This window comes from Dipteris shenzhenensis, chromosome 33 (assembly GCF_047967505.1).
Source record: "Dipteris shenzhenensis isolate YYH24624 ecotype China chromosome 33, Dip_SZ_1.0, whole genome shotgun sequence".
Classification (NCBI taxonomy): Eukaryota; Viridiplantae; Streptophyta; class Polypodiopsida; order Gleicheniales; family Dipteridaceae; genus Dipteris; species Dipteris shenzhenensis.
This window is the reverse complement of record NC_141628.1, coordinates 25,898,228-25,922,230: the sequence shown is the minus strand read 5'-3', so window position 1 is coordinate 25,922,230 and position 24,003 is coordinate 25,898,228. Positions and strand designations below refer to the sequence as shown.

At 46.2% G+C, this 24,003-nt stretch overlaps 1 protein-coding gene across 1 annotated transcript in view; it reads right to left on the bottom strand.

Moving 5' to 3' along the window:
- LOC147879882 (anthranilate phosphoribosyltransferase) overlaps positions 1–24,003 on the bottom strand; it is a 142,320-nt gene that overhangs the window by 27,503 nt on the left and 90,814 nt on the right. The window contains exon 2 of the mRNA XM_087371903.1: positions 20,996–21,472. Within this exon, the coding sequence (XP_087228029.1) occupies positions 20,996–21,472 (477 nt within the window). The remainder of the gene's footprint in view (positions 1–20,995; positions 21,473–24,003) is intronic.

Here is a 24,003-nt window from a genome sequence, read left to right as displayed (position 1 = left end):
AGTGCACCGGGGTGCTGGAGCAAGTTTTCACGCAGAGAATCAATTGATTTTGATGTGCTGAAAGGCCAGAAACACCTTGAAAGTGGCTGGAAATGCAGCTCCAAGGTAATTTAGGGTTTTGAAATACTGGAGCAGATGAGGAAAACACCCGAAATCACCTCTAATGTAGACAGTTATGCTGCAGCAGCACCAAAACAGCTTGAAATTGCAGCAGCAGCTCCAAACTAGGTCGAAAAGCCTCCAAAAGATCACAAAATTCTGAAATCAAGGCCCACAGGTGGTTGATTTCTGCTGTAGCAACCTGAAAACTCTGATTTTTGGCGATGTGAGAAGGGTCCAAAACGGCTCGTGTGCAGGCGTTTCTTGAAGAAAATGCTGACCAACGAGCAAGGAAATGTGCCAACCAACAATGAATGGAGGCGGCTGGCTGTGGAGAAGCAAAACTGAAGCAAAAGGCTGCAAGGAGAGGCGAAATGAGGCGGCAATGGGCAAAGACCTAAATGGGTAGAGGCTGAAAGGAGGAGGTAGAATGAGGGAAAACTGAGGTGGCTGCACGAGGGAGAGCTTGAGCAGAATTAGGGTTAGAGATGGGACAGAGATGATGTGGCAGTGCGGCTATGATATCTCCAACAACCTAGTAGCCATAGTAAAGGAAATGATCACTACTCAAATAAAGTTAACAAAGCTGACTGGAAGTCAAATAGCAGGAAAATAGACTACACAAAAGAAAATATTGCGCATTGGGGGCTGCAAGATGGATGCCTTGGAGATAAGGTTGAATGCCTTAAGAAAGAAATACCACAAAAGGGAACACAAGCGCACTTTTGCAACAATGAGAGGGCTGCAAGAATTAATATTCTCTAGAAGACATGCAAGCTGAAGGGTACAAGACTCTAGGTATCACTCCAACTCAGCTTAAACAAAGACACATTGAACTCACTAAAGTGATTGGTGTTTGTACTTTGTCTCATAGGTTCGTGAGGCCTCTTGTAGACGTTAATAAATCTCTCTCTCTCTCTCTCTCACACACACACACACACACACACACACACTTTTTTTTTGGGTGAAATCTTTGATTGATTATATTATATGAGTAGCAACCTCAAAATAAGGTGCTACTGAGCTGAGCTCCTTTTTCACCACTGAGTTGCTCCTCTCCCCATGAGCTCTGCTGCCCCCCCCCTCCCCCCCCCCCCTCCTCTCTCAGCCAGTCCCCTCTCCCTCTCCCTCACCCTCGCTGCCCCCCCTCTCCCTCCCCTCGCCAGCCCTCTCTCCTCTCCCTCTCTCCTCGCCAGCCCACTCTCCCTCCTCCCTCACCCTCCCGCTCTCCTTCCTCCTACTTCCTCCCCGCTCTCCCTCTCCTTCACCCGCCCCCCTCCTCCACCCCCGCCCCGTCCCTACCCCGCTCTCCCCCTCCCCTTCCGCCAGCCCCCTCTCCCTCCCCGCCAACCCCTCTCCCCCCTCCCTCACCCTCCCGCTCCCCTCCTCCTCCCCGCCCTCCCTCTCCTCCACCCGCCAGCCCCCCCGCCCCCCTCCTCCACCCCCACCCCCTCCCTCCTCCTCCCCCACCCACCCTCTCCCCCTCTGCCAGCCCCCTCTCCCTCCTCGCCTTCCCCCTCTCCCTCCTCCCTCACCCTCCCGGCCCCCTTCCTCCTCCCCGCCCTCCCTCTCCTCCACCCACCAGCCCCCCCGCCCCCTCCCTCCTTCTCCCCCGCCCACCCTCTCCCCCTACCCGCCTTCCCTCTCCCCCTTGCCAGCCCCCTCACCCGCCCCCTCCCCCGCGCCCCGCCCCCTCCTTTCCTCTCCCCCGCCCACCCTCTCCCTCCCAGCCAGCCCCCTCCCCTCCCCCCTCCCTTCCTAACCCGCAGCTCTCCTCCGCCCCCCTCCTCCCCCCCCACTGCTGCCTCCCCGCCTCCTCTCCTCTTCCCCTCTCTCCTACCCTATCCTGTTCTCCTTCCTCCACCGCCCGTGTTCCAAGGCGTCTTGGGCAGCAGTTCACGGACAGAAATTTTTCAGTGTTTGAATCGGCCTCTTCACATCGATTGGCGAATGGATCCCCACTCAGCCAATCTTCGTCCACTTCCACCGGCCGCGAGAACTGTCTTTTGTTCAGAAGACAAGTTGCAGCAGCTCAAGAACGATGTGGAACTAGAGGGTTCCACATCACTTTTCGCCCGCATCTTTGGGCCACACCCTTCTAGATCACAGGCTAGAGACTGGATGCTGGCGGCGCTACCAGGAGATCTCGCCACACACCTCAGAGATGTTCGACTTTTGGGACGTGGATTCTTCTAAGTGGTTTTCGACTCCCATGAGTCCACAGCCCTTGTTCTCAAAGCTCATCACTATTCATTAGATGTCCTAGTCTTCCTCAGGTCTACCATCGACTTCTTGCTACTATCGGAGCCACATTCGGAGTGGTCACTGAGATCCCCCCTTCCTGGCATGCCTTCTTCCTCGGCAGAGGCAGTCAGAGCGGATGGGGTGCCTTGAGTTAGGGTCATTGTCTCTAACCCTAACATCTCAGATGACCACATCATGCTGCAGCGCCCAGATGGCTCTCTCTTTCGACAGAGAGTCGAGATTGCAGGTAGATAGGACCAGTGCAAGATTTGCAGGACCCTTTGGCACTTTGCTAGAGATTGTCCAAGGAAGAGAAAAAGACCCAAGAGGTCTTCTGGTGCGGCTCCTTCACGTACTACCCCGACTGCACCTCCCGAACGCCCTGTACCATGCACTCCAGGACCACCAAGAGCAGCAGGGCGCCCTGCTGCATGCACCCCAGGACCACCAGGGGTAGCAGGGCACCCAAAGACCGCAGCACACCCAATACCACGATGGAGAGCAATCAGAGCGGCTCCCTTACCTCGGGAGGAGACCTTTGATCCGGTTTAGACAGACGCCATCCAGACTCCAGAGATAGATGTTGCTGCAGTCCCATACGCTATAGTTCCAATTCAGGAGGGGCCTTTAGATGCACCAGTACCAGCCCCAGTCACTTTTGTTTCTAATCATGAGGGGGCTACCAATACTTCTTCCCCATAGACTGTTCCTGCCACAGTCAGGACGACCGCATGCACAGATGAGGACTCCAGATTCCTCTTTAGCCCAGCCACAGGCCTCCTCCGCCCCTAGCTCCAGTTCTACTGATCGAGGCTTGGCGGGTCCTTCTCCTCCATCTTCCACGAGTGCACGTCTTCTTCGCACTCCTCGGCCAGACCTACTTCTCAAAAACTCTTTTTCGGCATTGACAGACTCGGCGACTTTCATGGATGATGAGGAGTTTGTGCCCTCTACCTTAGGGGTCCTGGTCATTGGGATTCCTTTTGATAGGGCCTCCCCCTCAGCAGGTGTGGGGATCCTTTCACCTATTGAGTTTCCTGCCCTCAACAGGAGTGTTTCGGCCCAGGGGAAGCTGGTCTCCTCTACTAGGTTGGGTAAGCCTTTCCACCCAGCATCCTCTTGTCGATGAGGATAGTCAGCTGGAACATACAGGGCCTAGGCGGAGTTCCACACCGTCGCTGTAGGCAGCTGATCCGGTCCGGAATCAGCTTCATCCAGGTGTCACTGGAGGTGCTATTGATATCCTTTTTATCCAGCAACACAAGTTGGATGCCAGTGATTGCTTTAAGTCTGGCAAACTTCTTTCAGGACATACCTTCTGGTCGCCTGCTATGGACACAAGGGGAGGTACTTGCATTTCGGTCTCTCCTTCTGTTCTACCCTTGGTTACTGGCCATGGTATTATCTCCCCCTTTAGAGCTCAATGGATCATTATTTTGATTGGAGGGCGTAAGATTGGTCTTCTCAATCTGTATGCTCCCAACAATAGAGGGGAGCGAGTCTCCTTTTGGAAGTAGTTACTATCTTGGGCCCCCATTACAGATTCTTGGATCATTGGTGGCGATTTCAACATGGTTGAATTGCCATCAAACAAAAAGAGAGGTAGACAGGGTGGAATTCATTCTTTCGAGAGGGCAGCTTGGGATGCCTTTCTCTTTCAGGACAATGGCAGGGACACTTGGTTTGATAATGCCTTTCATGTTATGCCACAGTCACTCCTATACTCTTGATCGAACAGGAGAGTACACATGCCCATCCATGCACGTATTGACAGATTTTATGTAGACGATTGAGCACTTGACAAAGGCGGATCTATATGCATTTCCACTGGGGTTACCACCTCAGATCATTTTCAAGTGGTGTTGCAGATTCTTGAGCCTCATCGGAGAGGGCGCTCTACCAGTGTCTGGATTCCGGATGCTTTTTATGCAGACGAGAGCCTCACGGAGGATATTTTACAGATTTGGGTTTTCACATACAGGGTGGAGTTGTCCGCCCATCTCAGGTAGCTGCAGCCTTATCCGTTTCTTCTCTACTCATGGGCCCAGACATAGTAGAGATAGTGTCTCGTAGCTTGTTGACTCAGACGGGGTATTACAGTCAGATCCTGATGCCGTCATGCGTGTAGCTTCAAATTTTTTTGCATCCCTTTTTACTGCAGATCCGGGCACACAGGCCATAGATGATGCCAGAGAGGTTATTTGGCAGTGTATCCCTGTATTGGTGAAGGATGAGATGTATGTTTCTCTTGATGCACCTTTCACCAATGCAGAATTCAAGACTGCATTACTTGCCCTTCACAAGGGCAAGTGCCCAGGTTCGGATGGACTTACCCCTTCTTTTTTTATTATTTTTTGGGAGCAAATTGGTGATCACATTACATCAGCCCTACAGGGCGTGTGGGACTCTGGTGAGATGCCTGACTCACTTACAGATGGTCTCATTCATCTCATCCCAAAGGGGGATAATAGGAATCTAGTGTCACAATGGAGACCCATCACTCTATTGGGTACTTTTTACAAGATTCTCACGAAAGCCATCAGTATGTGGATACAGGTTTTTCTTTCATATTTAATTCATGACACACAGACAAGGTTTGTGCATGGTAGAAGTATTTTTTATAATATTTTCTCATTTTGGGAGGCCTCTGAATGGGCCATGCAGAGCCGCTAGAGGTTTTGGCCATTCTACTCTTGGACTCGAGAAAGCTTACGACAAAGTAGACTGGGATTTTTTAGAGGGTACTCTATCTCGCTTTGGTTTTTCACATGCATGGATTAGAGGAGTATCCTCTCTCTACAGATCAGCCCATAGCCAGGTGCTTATTGGTGGGGTAAGAGGGGACAGATTTCAGATCAGTAGATCAATCCGCCAGGGATGTTCTCTTGCCCCTTTTCTTTTTCTATTTGTAGCAGAAGCTATGAGTATCTACCTTAGATCTCAAGCTGATATTTATGGGCTGAGGCTTCCTCTCCGCCGGGAAGAAGAGCTCCTGGATAGTGAGTTGGCAGATGACATGGCTGTTTTTTTGGATGCCTCCCCCAGGACACTCACTTCCTTCCGGACAGCCTTGGATTTATTTTGCACGGCTGCAGGTGCACACATTAATTGGCATAAATCCAATGGTTTTTGGATTTGCGATGATGACACCCCGGATTGGGGTAATGATATTGGTTTCACTTGGATACAGAGGGGTGTCTCCGTCAGATATTTGGGCTGCCAAGTTGGGGTGGGCATCTCTCCTTCACAACAGTTTGCTCCGGTGTTGGAGAGCATCAGAAGAAAGCTCCTTTTCTAGAGCTCAGCCAAACTTGACTTGGCATCCAGAGTGGTGGTGGTTAACCAGGTTCTTCTAGCCACAGCATGCTTTGTATGCTCTTGTTGGTGCCACTCTAGGGATTGTATCACTAAGCGTAAGAGGCCCGTACGAAACTTTTTATGGAGTGGTCTAAATGGCACAACTAATGTTACAGCCAGGGTGGCTTGAGTATCATTGACCCGGATCTACAGTGTAGAGCCTTACTCTGCAAGGTCGTTGTGAGAGGACTTATGCTAGGGCAAGAGCCTTGGAAGGACTTTTTTATCAGATGCATACAGTCTCGCACACCCACTTCAGGAGATGATTGGATACACAGTACTAGATGGGTTTTCACTACAGCCCACCTCAGATCTCCTTCTTCCCCTCTTATGGTTGCTATCCTGAAAGCATGGGCCAGCTTCAAGAGTACTCTTCCCAGGATTTCTCCGTCCACCCGTGAACCCGTCCACCCGTGAAGAGATTGAAAGACAACCTATCATGTGGAACGACAGTATTTTGGATGAGCATGGCAGACCACTTGGAGCTTCTCTTTACATGCAGTGGCCCAGATGGGAGAGGGGCCCTGCATCTACTGTGGGAGCATGGAAAGCCTTCAAGAGGCTTCCTACAGACCGACAGGCCTAGGTGGTTCATAATCTCAGAAGGAGTGGAGGGAGAGTTCAACAGATTGATGCAACCTTGCCCTTGGATTGGGTGGACGCAGATGACATGCCTATTACTTGTTTCACCTAGATGGGGGCATTTTCCAGATCGGGCATTCCTTTGCAGATGATTGCTTTACGTAACACACATGAGGATGCCCTAGTCTTTGATGTTTCTTCGAGGGGCAGGCTGTCCAAGTCCACATACGATATATTGTTGGAGGTACCGTTTCAGCCAGTCAGGATAGTGGGCTTCATGGAGCATGGCTCTCTTTCACAGTGGTACTTGGATCTTGACCCGCTACTCATTGCCCTGGGCTCAGCTCATGGAGGCTGTGGCTCTATGGAGGTGTCCCAATTAAGTTTTTGCAGTGGGACCCTAGGGAATGGGAGTGGATAGATGAAGGGCATCGAGAGAAGGGCATCCCCTTCTTTCGTTACACGGTCAGTAATGCCGGAAATTCTAGCTCAGCTGTAGGGGTTGGAGGCCCACCAGAGCTCCTCATTGGGAGAATTATCAGATTTCTGCAGACTTGCAGAAATTTTTTTGACAGAGGCTCTGGAAATCCCACCGGAATAGAAAAATCACTCTCTTCTTTTGGCTTTCTATTCACGGTGGGATAGCAGTGAATCATTGGAGATCCAGGTTCGGGGCTGACCCTACTTGCCCTCGTTGCCTTTTTGCTTCGGAGACAGTACAACACTGCCTTTGGGATTGCAGACAAGGGAGAATCATATGGAAGGGGATTGCAAGACTTTTCAGCACTTTTGTTCGCCTCCCCTTCTATATGACCCGGGGATCAGTGGCTTGGCTCACTCTTTCAAGGCCCCAGGTTTTCTTTAACAGACATGACTCGTCTTGGGCTCTACACATCCGACGACACCTTGTGGAGTCGTGCTCTTTAGAGGATGTTCCAGCCACTCTCTTCAGGGCTGCTAATTGCTCGGTTGACTCTCCATGGGAGGTTTTAGCTAGCATTGCAGCATGGCACATTTGAAGAGCCAGATGCACTGAGGCTATAGAGGGTTCTCAGGTTCACCCTTCTCAGATCTTGGCCAGTACTTGGACAGATACAGTACACACTCTAATGGCCATATCGGCGACCATGCACGGATCCTCTCGAGCAGCCTCCTCTAGGAGAGTTACATTTCTTAGGGATTGGAGAGACTCTCCCTTCCTTGCTGAGACTTCTACAAGGTTGAGTTGGCATTTTCAACCTCAGCCTTGGTTTCTTTCTACCTCATTCTTCTGAGGTGTTTTTTATTACATGCTTAGCATGTTGTATTTCCACACACAGCTTGCTCTAGCGAGTTTCTTTCTTACTTAGTAGAAGTCTCTTTTTTGCAAAAAAAAAAAAAAGGTGCTACAATTACATCAACTAAAAATTTCAGTATATGCCAAAAAGACCTCATGATCTAGGCAGCGGGTCTGCAAGCAATCAAAGAAAGATTGCTGCAGAGAGTGCCTAAAAAAGCCAAACAGAGAGAAAGTAGGATCACCAAAGACTTTACAATTCCTATATGTCCATAAAGTCCATAGTGCCCAGTAGTGAACCCAAATGAAGAAAAGATGAAACTCGGATCTCGATAGATGAAACCCAAATAGCCAAAAGAACTTCCCAAACGGAACGGATGGGAATCTCACTCGTAGGCGCTGTCGAAGCAGATCAAAAAACTCACGAGAGCATGGACAATGCCAAAACAAGTGAGGCACAGTCTCCAAAGAAGCAGAACATCTGTGGCAAAGTGCAGGAGCAATGTGCCGATGAGCTAATAGCTATCCAAATAGAAACACTCCCAAAAGAACTCGCCAAAAGAAAACCTATTGTCGAAGCAGTACTTTATAGGCCCAAAGTTGCTGTAATCTTTTCCTCCACCACTTGGCTGGGCGATGCATTCGCCAAACAGAATCACCTCTCTCTGAAACCCAAGGTTGAGGCAAAAGGATTTTATACAATGCAAGTACAGTAATCTGAGATAGCCTCAAAGGACGAGAAGAGGACCCTGGAGAAGTCAAAGTCCAATCTTCCAGCTGGTCCTGGAGTTCCAAACGAGGAATCGGAACAAAAGGCAAAAGCATAGAAGTAATTTGTCGCCACAAAGGACCATAATGAGAGCCCAATCCATATGCAGTGGCTGCTAGAGAAAAGGGGAGCATAGTACCAGCATCATCTATAACATCAGCAACCGAGGTTATGCCTTTAAACGAGACAAAGTAGGAACGTCGAGGTTCCTGTAAAGCCAAGGGAGGCTGAAAGACTTTCGACCAGTGAATGCTTTCAGCTCTCAAAGAATTCCCAAGCAAAGATTGCCGTCCATTCCATTCTAGATGAGAAAGAGCATGCTTCCAGTCAAGAAGCAAGCAGGAGACAAAAGGGCAGCCAAGCAAAGTGCCATCAGTGTAGCCAAAAAAGAAATCCCAGTGATCGAGTTGCCAATGGCCAAACGCAGAAATACTGATATGAGTGACCAGAGTCCTAATCATAAGAGCCCAAGGCTGATCACCTTGCAGAAATTGCAGCAACATTTTCCCCCTGTGCGCAAGAATATGCACATGAATATCCGTGATGTTCAATCCACCATGCATCTTGAGAGAACAAATGTGATGCATCGAAAGCACCCTGAGACTTTTTCTGCCATGTTTGGATCGCTAGAAGATTTTCATAAAGACAGACATGAAAGATGTAAGATCTGCCTTAGTGTACATGATCAATGGCAAGTAAAATTGAATATATGCCACAAGGATGGACTTCACTATTCGAAGACGAACGTGCAAAGGCCAGGTTGCCAGTTTCCAATACTCAAGCTTTTTCCGAAACTTAGCCAAAGCCCAATCAGTTTGTTGTCGGTGAGTGAGTTTCCACCCCAAAGGGTAACCAAGATGATGAACAAACTAAGTGGGTGGAATGATATCCCCGAGCCATAATAGACTATGCCAGTCTTTGGAATGCAAAGGGAGGAGCTTAGACTTTTGAAAATTAACATGAAGACCAACTGCCAAACCATAAATAGAGAGGGCCTGCATCAAGACACGAAGATCATGGGGCATATTCTTCGGGGTAAAGAAAGAATCATCAGCATAAGCTTTGAGCAACCATGCTACGATTAGCATCCAATTCCAAGCCATGAAGTGATCCTGTAGCCACAAGATGATCAATATATTGCAGCATAGGATAAGTAGCAATGGCATACAGTAAAGCACTGAGAGGGCATCCCTGGCGGACCGAACAACGAAGAGTCCACTCATCAGAGATATCCCCAGAAAGAATGCAAGCCGCATTGCTATCTCTGTAAAGCCAGTAAATAACCTGCTGCATTTTTGGTCCAAACCCCAAAGCTTGCATAGTTTGCGAGATGAAATCCCATTGAACCGTGTCAAAGGCTTTTGCAATATCTACCTGCAAGAGTAGAACATCCTGCTGCGTGTATTTGGCATATTCAATCCCAATATAAGCATTGGCAATGTTATCTGTGATATGGCGACGTGGAACAAAGCCATATTGGGAGGGATGCAACCCATCATGCAAATAACCTTTAATTCGATCAACCACCATTTTGGCAATGATCTTGTAAATGACTGGCATAAGCGTGATTGGCCTCCAATCACCAAGTGAATCACATAGGTGCTTTTTTGGAATCAGCTTGAGAAGACCCTTTTTCCATGACACAAGCATCTGCTGATTTTGCCATGCTTTATATACCATTTGCAGCAAGGTGAATTTAAGAAGATCCCAGAATGCAAGAAAAAATTCAACAGTGATGTAGGATCGATAGGCAAAGAGAGAGAGAGAGTGCAGGTAGCAAAGAGTTGCACAATAATTCAGCCGTCACGTCAAACTTAGATGATGAAAAAATACAAGTACAAGGTACTTGTACCTAGACCTAGGACTAAGTGTCCTAGGTGTCACATAGGACTAAGTGTCCTATGTGGCCTAAAAGGCACTAACACTACAAGTGCCTACACTCATGCCTACAAGGCACATACCATGGGCTATAGGGCATCACTAGAACCACCAGAAGATGGCCTACAAACCCCCCTCCATGGGATGGGCTGAAGTACTCTGGAAACGTCTCAGAATACCTGGTATTTTCTGGTCATGGTGGCACATGTTCATCCAAAAGGATATAGCCACCTATGAATGTACAAGGAATGTCAGATCATGTAACAAAGGGAACCAAGTGTAAAGCCTGTCAGAAGACTTCGAACTTGGGACGAGGAAGTGCCTTTGTAAACATATCTGCTATGTTGTCCTCTGTGGGAAGATAGGACAACTCTATGTCTCCTACTGACAACCGCTCCCAAACATACTGATAGTGAACTTCAATATGCTTGGTATGCGCATGAAACACTGGGTTACGCGCAATGGCCAAAGCACTCTCGCTATCAGTGTAGACAATAGTGGAGGATGTCTGGCAAATACCAAGATCTGTAAGTAACTGTCGAAGCCAAACACACTCTACTGTAGTGGTGAAAGCTGCCCTGTACTCAGCCTCACAGCTAGACGTGGCAACTATTGGTTGCTTCTTGCTGAGCCAAGAGATACATGAATTGCCAAGCAAAAAACAATTGCCAGTATGTGACACTCTGGTGTCGGCACATCCTGCCCATTCACTATCCGTGTAAGCATGCATGGTAAGTGAACCCTGATCACCATAGAAGAGGGCTAAATCATGAGTGCCTCTGAGATATCTGAAGACTCTCTTCACTGCCTGCCAATGCTGTGAACTGGGCATGTGCATGAATCTGCTGAGCTGAGATACTGCATACTGCAAGTCAGGTCTGGTGTGACATAAATAAATAAGGCATCCAACAGCCTGCTGATAAAGAGTGATATCACATGGTGGGCTCCCATCATGAGCTGAGAATTTGAAGCCAGGGTTCACTGGAGTAGAGATTGGCTTGCAATCCTCAAACTCAAAACGATCAAGGAGCTGTCCAATATACTTGGACTCTGAGATATCATGATAACCCCCTCAACATGAGCAAACTGAATGCTCAAATAATAATGGAGCCGTCCCATGTCTAACATGTCAAAAATATGCTGCAAATCAGCCTTGAAAGCTGCAATTTGCTGAGTACCTGGGCCCGTGATGAGCATATCATCCACATATAAAATCAGCACTAAAAAATCAGATCCACTCCCACGGACATAAAGAGAGGGTTCTGTGGGACTATTTTGAAAATGAAAATAAGGTATGCCGGCTTAGAAAAGCCCTTTATGGTTTGAAGTAGGCACCCAGGGCATGGTATGCCAAAATTCATGCACACTTATTATCCCTTGGAATTAACAACCTCAAAGCCAGGAGGTTGTGTGACATAGACTTCTTCCTACAGATCCCCATGAAGAAAAGCGGTCTTGATGTCAAGTTGGTGCACTTGCCAATGATGATGGGCTGCAATGGCAATGACACATCTAATGGTAGTAATCCTGGATGTGGGAGCAAATGTCTCCTCAAAGTCAATGCCTTGTTGTTGGGCATACCCTTTTGCAACAAGATGGGCTTTGTATCGATCTATGCTGCCATCGGATTTCCCTTTTAATTTGTAGACCCACCGCGTTCCAATGGCATGCTTGCCAGGAGGGAGATCTACTAATTCCCATGTGTCATTTTTGGCAATAGATTGTAACTCAGCTTTCATTGCATCCATCCACTCTTTGCTGTCAAAAGCATCTTTATGGCACAAAGGCTCTTCATTGCAAGCTGTAGCAAGGAGTGCAAACTCAAGAAAGTGACCATGCTGTCTATTCCCTGATCTTGTCCGGGCAGCAAAAGGCTGATCTTGTTTGCTGTCCCTCAATGGATCAAGAAGCCATCTGGGAACTTGCCTTTGCTGTCTATTGACAGCTCTTTCTTCAATGACTGCATCATGAGTAGTGGGATCATTTTGAGCCCGAAGAGAAACCTGCAAATCAGCATGAGGTTGTGGCTGATTATTGCTTAGTGGAGGGCCTGCAGGAGGCTCATGTAGCTGGTCAAAATCCTCTTCTGATGATGGCAGAGGTAACCAAGATTCAAAGGCATCAAACATGTCAACATCTGGCTTTGCTTTGCAGTCCACAAGAGGAGAAGCTGAATGTTAAGCAAAGATTACATCTCTACTGACAATAATCTTCCCAGTATTTGGTTGATATAACCGATACCCTCTGCTGTCCTGGCTGTAACCAATAAATATGCATTTGATTGCCTTGTCATCAAGCTTATGTCCCAGCTGAGATGGTACATGAACATATGCAAGAGACCCAAAAAGTCTCGTGTGAAAGTGAACGCTTCTTGCCTTTCCATGCTTCATAAGGTGTAATAGTCTTCAATGCCCGTGTAGGTGATCTATTCAGCACATAGTTGGCACACATTACTGCATCAAGCCAAAATTTATTGGGCAAAGACTTGGCCTTAAGCATGCATCTGATCATCTCCATTGTGGACCTGTTTTTGCTTTCAGAAACAGGATTCTGCTGAGGAGTGTAAGGAGTAGTGCATGAGTGAATAATGCCCCGTGAAGACAGAAATGCATCAAACTCCTTTGACATATACTCTCCCCCCCATTTGTGTTGAGGGTGACAAGCTTGCATCCTGATTCATTCTCAACCATATTCAGCCATCTCTGAAAGCATAAGAAAACTTCAGATTTGGCCTTTAAAGGATATACCCAGCAATATCTTGTGAAATCATCACTGAGAGTCATGAAATACTTATACCCCCCAATGGCATTTGTCCTCATTGGGCCACAGACATCACTGTGTACTAGCTGCAATTTTCTTTGTGAGAGTTTTGGACAATTCTTTTGAAAAGAAAATCGATGCATCTTACCCAAAAGACAACCCTCACACACATGTTTGGAAACTATGTGAGTCTGAGGTACATCATTTGCCATCTGCTGTAAATGTAGCTTTGCAAGAGCTCTATAATTGAGATGGCCCATTCTCTCATGCCAAAGATGACTTTCAGCAAGCTGTGAATCTGAAATAGCCAATGCTTCAATAGAAAGTGCAGCTGAATGATGATCAAGGTGATAAAGCCCTTTTTGCAAAGTGCCAGTGAGAACTATGGCATGGTCATCACGAAGATCATAAACTAGACATCTGTAGCCATCAAAAATCACTCTGAAACCTGAAGTAGCAATTGCTGAAATTGAAATCAAGTTGACTTCAATGCCAGGCACAAAAAGAACATTTGTCAAAGTGACAGGATGGCTTGAAATGGATGTGAGCTGCACATCTCCAACTCCTTTTACAGCATATGTAGCATTATTAGCACACGTAACAGTCCCCCCTCGAGGTGCATCAGCTAAAGAATGAAACAACTGTCTGCAAGATGTGACATGCTTGGAAGCACCACTATCAAAGTACCAGGACTGAGCATCATTAGCAGTAAAGAATGCATCAGCTTTGAAGGGATCAAATGAGCAATGGACAGCCCATGCCCAATCATCCTGAAGAGCATGTGCATGTGAAGCATCTTCTGGCTCATGGGATTCAATAGCATGAGAGGCATTAACTGTCAATCCTGCTTTCTTTTTCTCTGAAGCAATGCGCTTCCTGCATTCTGAAATGTCATGTCCAGGCTTACGACAATAGTTGCATCTTTTCTTCTTTACCTTATCTGCTGTATTTTTGGATGCATGGGAGGAATTGCAGCTGCTATGCGCAAATTTTGGCTTGCCCATAGGCTTGGAAGCCTTGCCTCTTCCTATCTGCTGTGAAGCAAATGCATGATCAGGAATAGTGGCTTGTCTATTAGCTCTACTTTGCTCTTCCTGCAAAAGCGAAGTAACTAGCTGATCAAAAGAATAGTGGTCTGGATTACCCATGGCCGCTAATCGAAGGGTTGTAGCAAACCCTTGATATGTATCTGGCAGTCCATTCAATGTGGTACTAACAAGCTTGCTGTGAATTTGGCACCACCTCATCAATGTTGGCAAAACCACTAGTGAGGGAAAAGTGCCCCTAACTCACTTATGGATTACCTTGGTGTAGAATATGCCAATAATTCTAACACCTCCCTGCAGTGCCAATGTGATGATGTACAAGGAAGTGATCAATCACCAAAACGAGATAAGTTCAGGGCACTGCCGAATGCCTCAAACTTCTCAAGTGGAAGTTCTTTGGTGAAGATGTCTGCAACAATGTCATGTGTTGACACATAGATCATACTAATCTTCCCTGCATTCAACTTCTCTCTGACATAATGACAATGAACCTCAATGTGCTTTGTGCGAGCATGAAACACAGGATTCTTTGCCACTGCTATAGCTCTCTGACTATCAGTGAGAAATGGAGAAGGACCCTCCAATAAGAGATGAAGATCAGCAAACAAACGACATAGCTAAACACATTCAACTGTCGCTATGAAAGCTGCCTTGTACTCAGCTTCACATGAGGAAGTAGCCACAGTAGATTGTTTCTTGCTTAGCCAAGAAATGCAAGAATTTTCCAAAAATAAACAATTACCACTTGTGGACTGCCTAGTGTCATAGTCTCCCCCTGGGAAACATCAAGCCATTAGAATTTGTGCCTTGCAAGTAACGGAAGATGCATTTTACAGCCTACCAATGTGTCGTCTTTGGGCTGTGCATATACCTGCTCACCTGAGCTTCTATTCTTGAGTCCTATCGCGGTTTTCACACCTCGCTGAATTTGTCATTGAGGGGGGGCAGCAATCCTCTCTCTTTTCACGAGTTGGTAAGACTTCTGTTGCAGGAGGAGCAGCCTCGCTGAAATATGGCAACCCGGGCTGGCGAGCATGCCATGCTTTCCAAGTTCAAGCCCAAGGGTAAAGGGCAGCAAAAGCCACATGTCAATCAGCCCGCACATCACCATAAAGCTGATTCAGGACAGCCCTCTTATAAGGCTAAGGGTGATGCAGATAAGCAGAAAAAGAAGGGCATTTGTCACTATTGCAAGAAGCCAGGTCATTATATTGGAGAATGCAAGAAGCGCATAGCTAAAGAGAAGAAAAGGGGATTCAGGTATGGCTGTATCAGATGCATCAGCTCCACATTCTCATTATGGGGGAGATGTTGCAACCAACTTTGGGAAAGAGCACTATGTCTTTCTGTCTTGCACTTCAGATTTTTCAGTGGGTAGTTCAGATGCTACAGCCACTAATGATGATGACCCTTATGCTATTTTGACTTGCAGCTATGATCCTTCAAAGGATGCATGCTCTCTCAGTGTCAATGAGACATTGAATACTTGCTATTTTAATAGTGCAAAGCACATCACTTCCAAGAAGAGTCTTTTTGCATCTCTGCACCCACCACCTACCAAAAAGAAGGTGACTTGTGCAAATAATTCTTCTTATTCAGTGTGTGGAGTGGGAGACATTATTCTCACATCCACTGATGGTACAGATTTCAGAATTTCATATGTTCTCTATGTGCCAAGCATAAAGAAGAATTTGCTTTCAGTGTCCTCACTCAATAGAGGAGAATTTCATGTTGATTTTGATGATGTTAAGTGCGCAGTCAAAGACAAAGAGAATGACTATGCTTTGATGTTGTCTGGCACTTTGTATCGGGGTCTTTTTCAGCTTGATTTATATGATCTTGCATTATCAATGAGCACTCCCACTGCTATGATGCAGAATGCGGAGTTATGGCATGCCAGGTATGGGCACATGAGCTATGGCAGCTTAATGACACTTCAGAGGCATGATATGGTTGATGCATTGCCTCCTTTAGAGTCGCCTCCTCCTCAGGCATGTGAAGGTTGCATCCTTGGCAAGATGCATAGACTTCCTTTTAAGAACGATGGTGCAGTGAAAGCTACACGGAAATTACAGCTTATTCACAGTGATGTCTGCGGTCCCATGAGGACACCTGCTTTTAGGGGTTATCTCTATTTTGTTACATTCATAGATGACTTCACCAACTACACTTGGGTCTCTGGTCTCAAGGCAAAATCAAAAGTGTTTATGCATTTCAAACACTTTGTGGCTATGGTAGAGAATGAGACAAGACTCAAGGTGCAGACACTTTACACAGATCGAGGGGGAGAGTATATGTCTCATGAATTTGAGGCACTCATGATGGGAGCCCACCATGTGATATCACTCTCTATCAGCAGGCTGTTGGATGCCTTATTTATTTATGTCACACCAAACCTGACTTACAGTATGTAGTATCTTAGCTCAGCAGATTCATGCACATGCCCAATTCACAGCATTGGCAGGTAGTGAAGAGAGTTTTCAGATATCTCAAAGGCGCTCAGAATTTAGCCCTCTTCTATGGTGATCAGGGCTCACTTACCATGCATGCTTACACGGATAGTGACTGGGCAGGTTGTTCCGACACCAGAGTGTCACATACCGGCAATTGTTTTTTGCTTGGCAATTCATGTATCTCTTGGCTTAGCAAGAAGCAACCAACAGTTGCCACATCTAGCTGTGAGGCTGAGTACATGGCAGCTTTCACCGCTACAGTAGAGTGTGTCTGGCTTTGACAGTTACTTACAGATCTTGGTAGAAGCCAGACATCCTCCACTATGGTCTACACTGACAGCCAGAGTGCTTTGACCATTGCACGTAACCCGATGTTTCATGCGCGTACCAAGAATATTGAAGTTCACTATCATTATGTTTGGAAGCGGTTGTCAGCAGGAGACATAGAGTTGTCCTATCTTCCCACAGAGGACAACATAGCATATCTGTTTACAAAGGCACTTCCTCGTCCCAAGTTCGAAGTCTTCCGCCAGGCTTTACACTTGGTTCCCTTTGTTACATGATCTGACATACCTTGTACATTCATAGGTGGCTATATCCTTTTGGATGAACATGTGCCACCATGACCGGATTTACCTACTATTGGATTCAAACCAATGACTCTCGTCGTTCAATACTCAAACCACTGAGTTAAGTAGGGGGGAGGGGGGGATTCATTAAGCCCCCATCTCGAGGTTTTACCTATCGTTCTTTGCAGAGTCAATGGTGTGCCGGGCGGATACTTGGGTGAGTGCGAGAATGAAAACGCTCCCCCATATGCTCTTCATGTGGGAGGTTCTTTGCCGACCGACCGAAACCGCAAAGAACTACTAAAATATGCAATTCTGTATAGCAATTCTGTTAGCAATAGTGGACTCTTCTCTCTGCGAGGAAATAGCTAGCATAGGGAGGGCTAGCAGGTATAATGAGGCCAGTACCTCTAGAGGTGGATATGAAATAGGGGGTTGGCCCTGTCCCAAGGAACGCAGTCGAGTATGTGTGTCTGTTGAGGCCTAGATAGTAGTGGGTAAGGCATCCTAGCTCTCGAAGCGTTAATAGTAAGAAGAGCTGGGGGAGGGAAAGGGTTAAGCGCATAGCGATGGTCTCTACGTTCAAAGACTCCTTGACTAGCTATTATGGTAATGGACGCTACGCCATGCACAGAGCTCATGGCTTGGTATATCCAACACGGGGGTGATGTGATGCCGTGGGGAGGACAAACAGGTCCTAGCACGCCTACCACTCTCATTACAAGATAATAGAACATAGGATTCTCACTTAATACTACCAGTTTCGTGTTTTCGATTCATTTTCGCCAAGTTGTTGTCCACATCTTCGCAAGATAGTTTCCTTGTTCATTAGCCAAAGCCATTATAACATCTGATATCATCGGTTCTTCACACATATGATGGTTTTTTTGGGTTGATTCACAGACAGCCTTGTACTGATACAGCGTGCGTGTGGTTTGTCCAGCAGGTAGCGGGCTCAAGTTACGTATTGTGGCCAGTGCCAGTGAATGACTGGATCGTTGCGGTGCTATAAAGCAGCAAAAATCCCCTCTACCCTAAAAAGAAAAGGGAAATTACCTTGCCTTTCTAGCTTGCCCTAAAGCTCGTTCAAAAATTTTCGTACATAGATGCCGCTTGCCTGCTTGCTTTTCGCCGGGACACGTGGTTTCCAGCAGTTACCCTTCCCCCTTGATCAGAGGGAGGGGCGTTATTTCCTGGTCCAAAATCATCTCAAATGGGATCATGAGGCATCCCAACACCATGTGCCCCATATCAACAATGCTCAGATCAAACAGTCATCGTCATACCCATAGCTTCAAAGGTTAAACCGTTTCGGCGCTCTCCAAATTCGGTTAACCAAGCACCTGGCATTCATTCCATTTCTTATGATTCATGGGATCGAGATCCTCTCCAACATTCTACTACACTTGCGACATGGTGGGTAGTGTTGGTGGGGACAGAGCCTTTAGCCGATTCCTCGAACCCACGTTCCAAAGGGCATATCTATAATACGGATTTCTCTCATTTCATTCTTTCCACTCGCACTCCCCCAAACAAAAGTACCCATTGTCTTCCGCCCATTAAGCCAAAGGTATTTCAACTGCAAGTTCAAGTGCCTCACCATCTCGTGCCGCTCAACAGCCCTTTTCATCATCTGGTTCCCGGGGAAGAGCATTTGATCCAGTTCATGATGGTTCTGGCTCAGGCTGATCTAGCTCCCCATCATTTGCCTTGCTGGCCAGCAGAGCACTCTCATTTGTTGGAGGCATCTGATCCTCCGACCCTTTCTCGACTTCCCACAAGAGCATTAAATTGCAGTTTGCAGAAGCCTTCGCAATTTGCCACGAGCCCTCCGGGCTAGTCGCCTTCCAGTTTTGCACCCTTCTAGGCTGATCCGGTGCCTTCTAGCAGGATGTCCATCTGATTTCATCAGATAGAAGCAATCTAGGGCTTCCAGGATTGGCGATTTTCTCAAGCAGGCTTCCAGGGTTTCTTTTGTTGATTTTCACCTGCCAAACTGCCAGAGGACTGGACCAGGGAGATTCATTTTCATGCTTGCTGCTGTTCCAAGGTTTCTCAAACCTTCAGATCAGTTGATTGCTTTCTGGGAGCTCTCCTATTGCCTCAGAACCTTCAGATCCTATTGCCTTGTTGCAGCTAACATTTCTGTCTACCAGGAAAAGCCAAGGTTGGTTGTTTTGCTGGCCTTAGTCTTTCCAGGACTCCCTTGACGGGTATCAGAGCTGCCAGGTTAGAACCCTCAGTCAAAATCGAAAGAAGGGCTGCCATGGGGTATTGCATTGGACTGGGATGCCTTTCTATGATTGCATAGCAGGACGGAAGTGCCTGTGAACGGACTATTCGGTTGGCTGTTTTGGGGCTGATGCACGACAGTGAATTTCTTGTATTTGGATGCCTTCTGAATAAAAGATAAGAAATACGGAAAGGGGCGCTAAGTTTAGGGGCAATCTGGTGTCTGGTGCAGGACGAGGGCAATCTAGCTCTTGGGTGTTGTTTTCTAAGTTGTTTTGGTTCGCTGTGGAAAGTTATAAATGGCTGGAAATTAAGTATTTGCTGGTTATTAACTGTTCATTGCCCTTTGGATTTTCCCTAAGGCCGGTTTCAGCAGTCTTGAGACAAACCCCAAGCTGAAAGGTACCAACATTTGGATATCATAGACCACTTTGAACCGGCTCAAGGAAAAAACCATATAACAAAGTAACAAAAGTCAGAAGGGAAGGCCAATGGGTAGTTTACAGAGAAGGGAAAGAAGCTATTAGAGATTTCAAATCCAAATCTAAAGACACTCATCTTAAATTGATGTAATGACACGTAGGCTGTATTGCTATGACATGTTAGCAGTAGAAAGTAGATAAGATACGTAATAATCATGGAGATGCTTTATGTACTCCTTAGAGGTGCTTTACACACTCTCGTTTTTTTGGGTTTTCATGTAAAAGCTACATATCAGCCACATAGATCAGTATGGTCTTGCGTGGACATTAACTCTACTTTGGACCAGGTCAAGGAAAAAACCACACAGCTTAACAAAGTAAGAGAAGGAGAAGGGAGGGTAAGTGGGAAGTTTATAGAGAAGGGTAGAAGCTATTAGAGATTTCAAACCCAAATCTAAAGACGCTGATCTTAGATTGATGTAATGACATGTACCTTATCTTTAGGCTATATTGCTAGATATGATATGTAATAATCATGCAGAAGCTTTATGTACTCCCTAGAGATGCTTTACACACACTCATGTTTTTGGGTTTTCATGTAAAAGCTACATATCGGTCCTATAGATCATTATGGTCTTCCGCATATGTTACCTCTAGAGGGGGAAGCATCATGTCAATTCATGGCTTACCTCAATAAAGTTGAGACAATGGATGCCAGTAAAATACCACATAAGGTGATGGAAGCTACACAGACCATGGGCCGGCACAGAGAGGGAATGGAGTGGATGGCATCATATGGTATAACAGCCGCTGACATTCCCAAAGATGCATGTGAAATAAGGGAGATTGTGATGCAAAAAATGCTACAAAAACTCTGGTGAAACCCCGGAACAAAAATACAGTTTATATACAGAAAATTAACTCAATGGACAGCTATGGTACAGAAATACCTCGGGGAAGACATATCAACATTCAAAAGGCATCTAATCTGCAAAAAGAGGACTAGTTCACATGATCCCGAGGTAGAGAGGGGTAGATGGGCAAGACCTCGAATCCACTGAGAGGAAAGAACTTGCAAAATCTGCCCCACATGGGTAGTAGAAAATGAACAGAATATCCTTATCTTTTGTATTACAAATACAGTAATTGATGGCAGTTTGCATGCTTTTACACACATTGAAAGCTCCAGCTATGTGCAAAACATATTGAAAAAACAATTTGCATAGTCCTAAAGATAAATTCATGCACCTATTTAATGACAGGTAGGTCAAATTTATATATCAATAATATTGAAAGTAACAGACATACCCAATTCATGATCGAAAGCTAAGCAATAAGCCTTCAATTCTCTATCAGTCTCGCCGTTCATTCGTTGACCAATAAGGAAAGCAGCCACCAATGAGGTACTGACCGTTTTCAAACCTTCCCCATTGTTATTGAGGGGTAGTATATCCCTTAACAGTCCCACAACTTCCTCAAATCCAAGATGACCACCATGAAGAACTTCCCGCAGGGCACCCACCAATCTCATTTCTGCAGGTCCTCTTCCTATATAGGCTAGGCCCCTAGAAGGAAACCCTTCCATCAAAGTGCCTTCTGGATCAGCTATAAATAACACATCAGGAGGCAAGTTCTCAAGAAGAGATGACCAAAAGTGCATCATAGCTTTCCGTTCACCCGTACTCCATTGTGTCGCTGAAGGAAATGAATTTGCCCTGATTGTCATTGCACCAAAAAAAGCACCCAATTGTGCTTCCGAAACTCTCTCCTCTAGTTCTCCCTTTGCTTCACACAAGAAACAAAAAGTCTATCAAATTAGAGGAATTAAAAAAATAACCCCCCCCCCACCGGATCTCTCTCTCCCCTTGCTTCACATGAAGAAACAAAAAGTCTAGTCAAATTTGCAGAAACCCCCCCCCCCCCAAAAAAAAAAAGTCATTTCATACAATGCTGCAGAATGTTTCCAGATTCACCCACACTCAATATCTCACTAGTGATAACCTGTGCACACAAGTAAACTCCAAAGAAACATTCAGATCTGGAAGAGCATGAGTAGCAATGTTGAGAGCCGAAATACCATATAATATATTGCTCCAAAATAGGACACAAGGCACCTGACTATGTAGCACCAAAATTGGGGCTCCTACAATCTACCTCATCTCCTGCGTTGCGAAGAGCTCACTAGAAGCTTCAGTAGCTTTGCATGGCTGAGGAGACTACGAGCATAGTGCCCCTTGTAAAGGGGAGGGCTTAGTGTTGGGCCTATCTAGACCCATCCATCCCTCATTTGAGCCCCTTCCTTTACGCTTTCATCATCCCCAAACCTGGCCCCTTTCCAGCCACCAAGGCTCCACTCTACTAAGGCTGCCCAACCCTCCATGCCGGGCTCTCATGGACCTACATAAGACCCATCCATCCCTCCTTTGAGCCTCTTTGTTTGGGCTAGCATCAGCAGGGCCACCCATCCCTCCATGCTGGACCCTTCATGCAGCCCCATCCAACCCACATGAGTGGGTTATTATTCTGCCCATATGATGTTGGAAATGGAAGCGAGAGAATGCAAGAGAATGGAGCCGAAGCTGGAATGAGGTTGCAGCAGCAAGAATGAAGTACAAAGCTAGAGTCGTCATAGAGACAAAAACCCTAGGATGGACCTAACTAGGATCAAAACACGTGTGGTGACTAACTCAACTTCTAACTAAGGTTAGAGGAAAAAAACCTTAATAAAGGGAAAAAGTGCCCCTAGCCCCTTGCCTTAGGAAATATAAATATTTCAACAACCCCCCGTCGTGACAATGTCACATTGTATAAGGTAAACATTGATCACCACATGCATACAAGTTCAAAGCCTTGTGAAAAGCCTCAAACTTTGGAGGAGGTAATTCTTTGGTGAATAGATCCGCCACATTCTGTTGTGTAGGGCAAAAGACTAAGCTAATATCTCGTGCATGTAGCCGCTCCATGACATAGTGATAATTAATTTGAATGTGTTCCATACGAGCATGAAACACAAGACTCCGTGTCACAAATTTGTAATTCTTCCAAGAAATACAGAGAAATCTTTATTAGATGGACTTCCGTCAAAGAAAGTTGACTTACTCGACAAGAACAAGTTTTCTTTTTCCTTTGTCTTTCAATTGGTTAATGAATATGTGGGGACGCACACAATGGACTATGATTAGTCCAAGAATCAGAAATGCATGCATTTACTAACCTCTGATGGGTTAAAGTGTGGGCAATGTTTTATTGAGTGTGTAGGACCTTGGAGGGTGCAAAAAGGCCTAAAAAGCAAGTCCCACAAGGCCAAGGAAAGTACAAGACTAGTGGCACCCCATTTTTAATGAAGGGTCCACTTGATTTAGAAGCTATAGAAAGGCGCCCCAATCTTGGAGAAGCGCCTGCTTTCAAAAAGCACCCACAAGCCAGCTTTTGGGAAAAGAAAGGCCTCAGCTTTTAGAAAGCTTCTGCTTTCTGGCTGATGGCCTATAAGAAGAGAGGCCTTGTGCCCTGTAGAACTCAGAAAGAAAGAGAATTGTAATCAGCTTGCTCCTTTGTGACCCCACTATTGAAATCAAGATATTCTATTGCAATAAAGACCTTTGGGGGGGGCGGCGGGGGGGTCGCGGTTGATACAGCCCTTCTTTCTGGCCCCTTGTTTGGTGTTCTTCCTTCTTCTTCTCTTCCCACCCCTGTTCTCTCCCTGCGATTTCACTTCCAACTTCTTTATCCAAGACATCGTGTTGTTTGAAGTTCCATACCCACAGACGGAGTCTCTTCACACCTGTGAATCAGCCCCCAGTGCTGCAAATTGAACGAAAGCTGCTGCGACCCATTTCCAACCCATTATTCTATCAGATTTTTGTACCCTGCTCAACTGCAGTTGATTTGCAGGGCTGTGCACAAGCTTCTGCTTCTGTAATTGAATGCTAAGTGATGCGATTTCTTTGAGGAAAGCGTGTGGTTGAGGTTTCGTTGGTACTAGAGCTCAGCAATTGTCACTTCCCTTGCGACAACCATCCCAAGCACTCCCAGATTCAAGGAAACAGCAGCAAACTTTGGAGAAGGGAGTTTCTCAACACCAAAGAACTACCTAGGAGCTCCAATCAGCCTAAAATTCTCAGCGAGTCAGTTCAGCTTTGCTTCCTGCCCCTCTACAGTAGATTGCTTTGCTGATTTCTTGCCAAAATGTTTGGTTTCTTTCAAGTTTCTAAAGCTATCTAAAGTACGATTCAAATCTGATCACCCTGCTCATAACGATCCAGTGTTTTCTTCGGAAATCAAGCTTTGAATCAGCCCAGTGTTGATCTATTTCAATC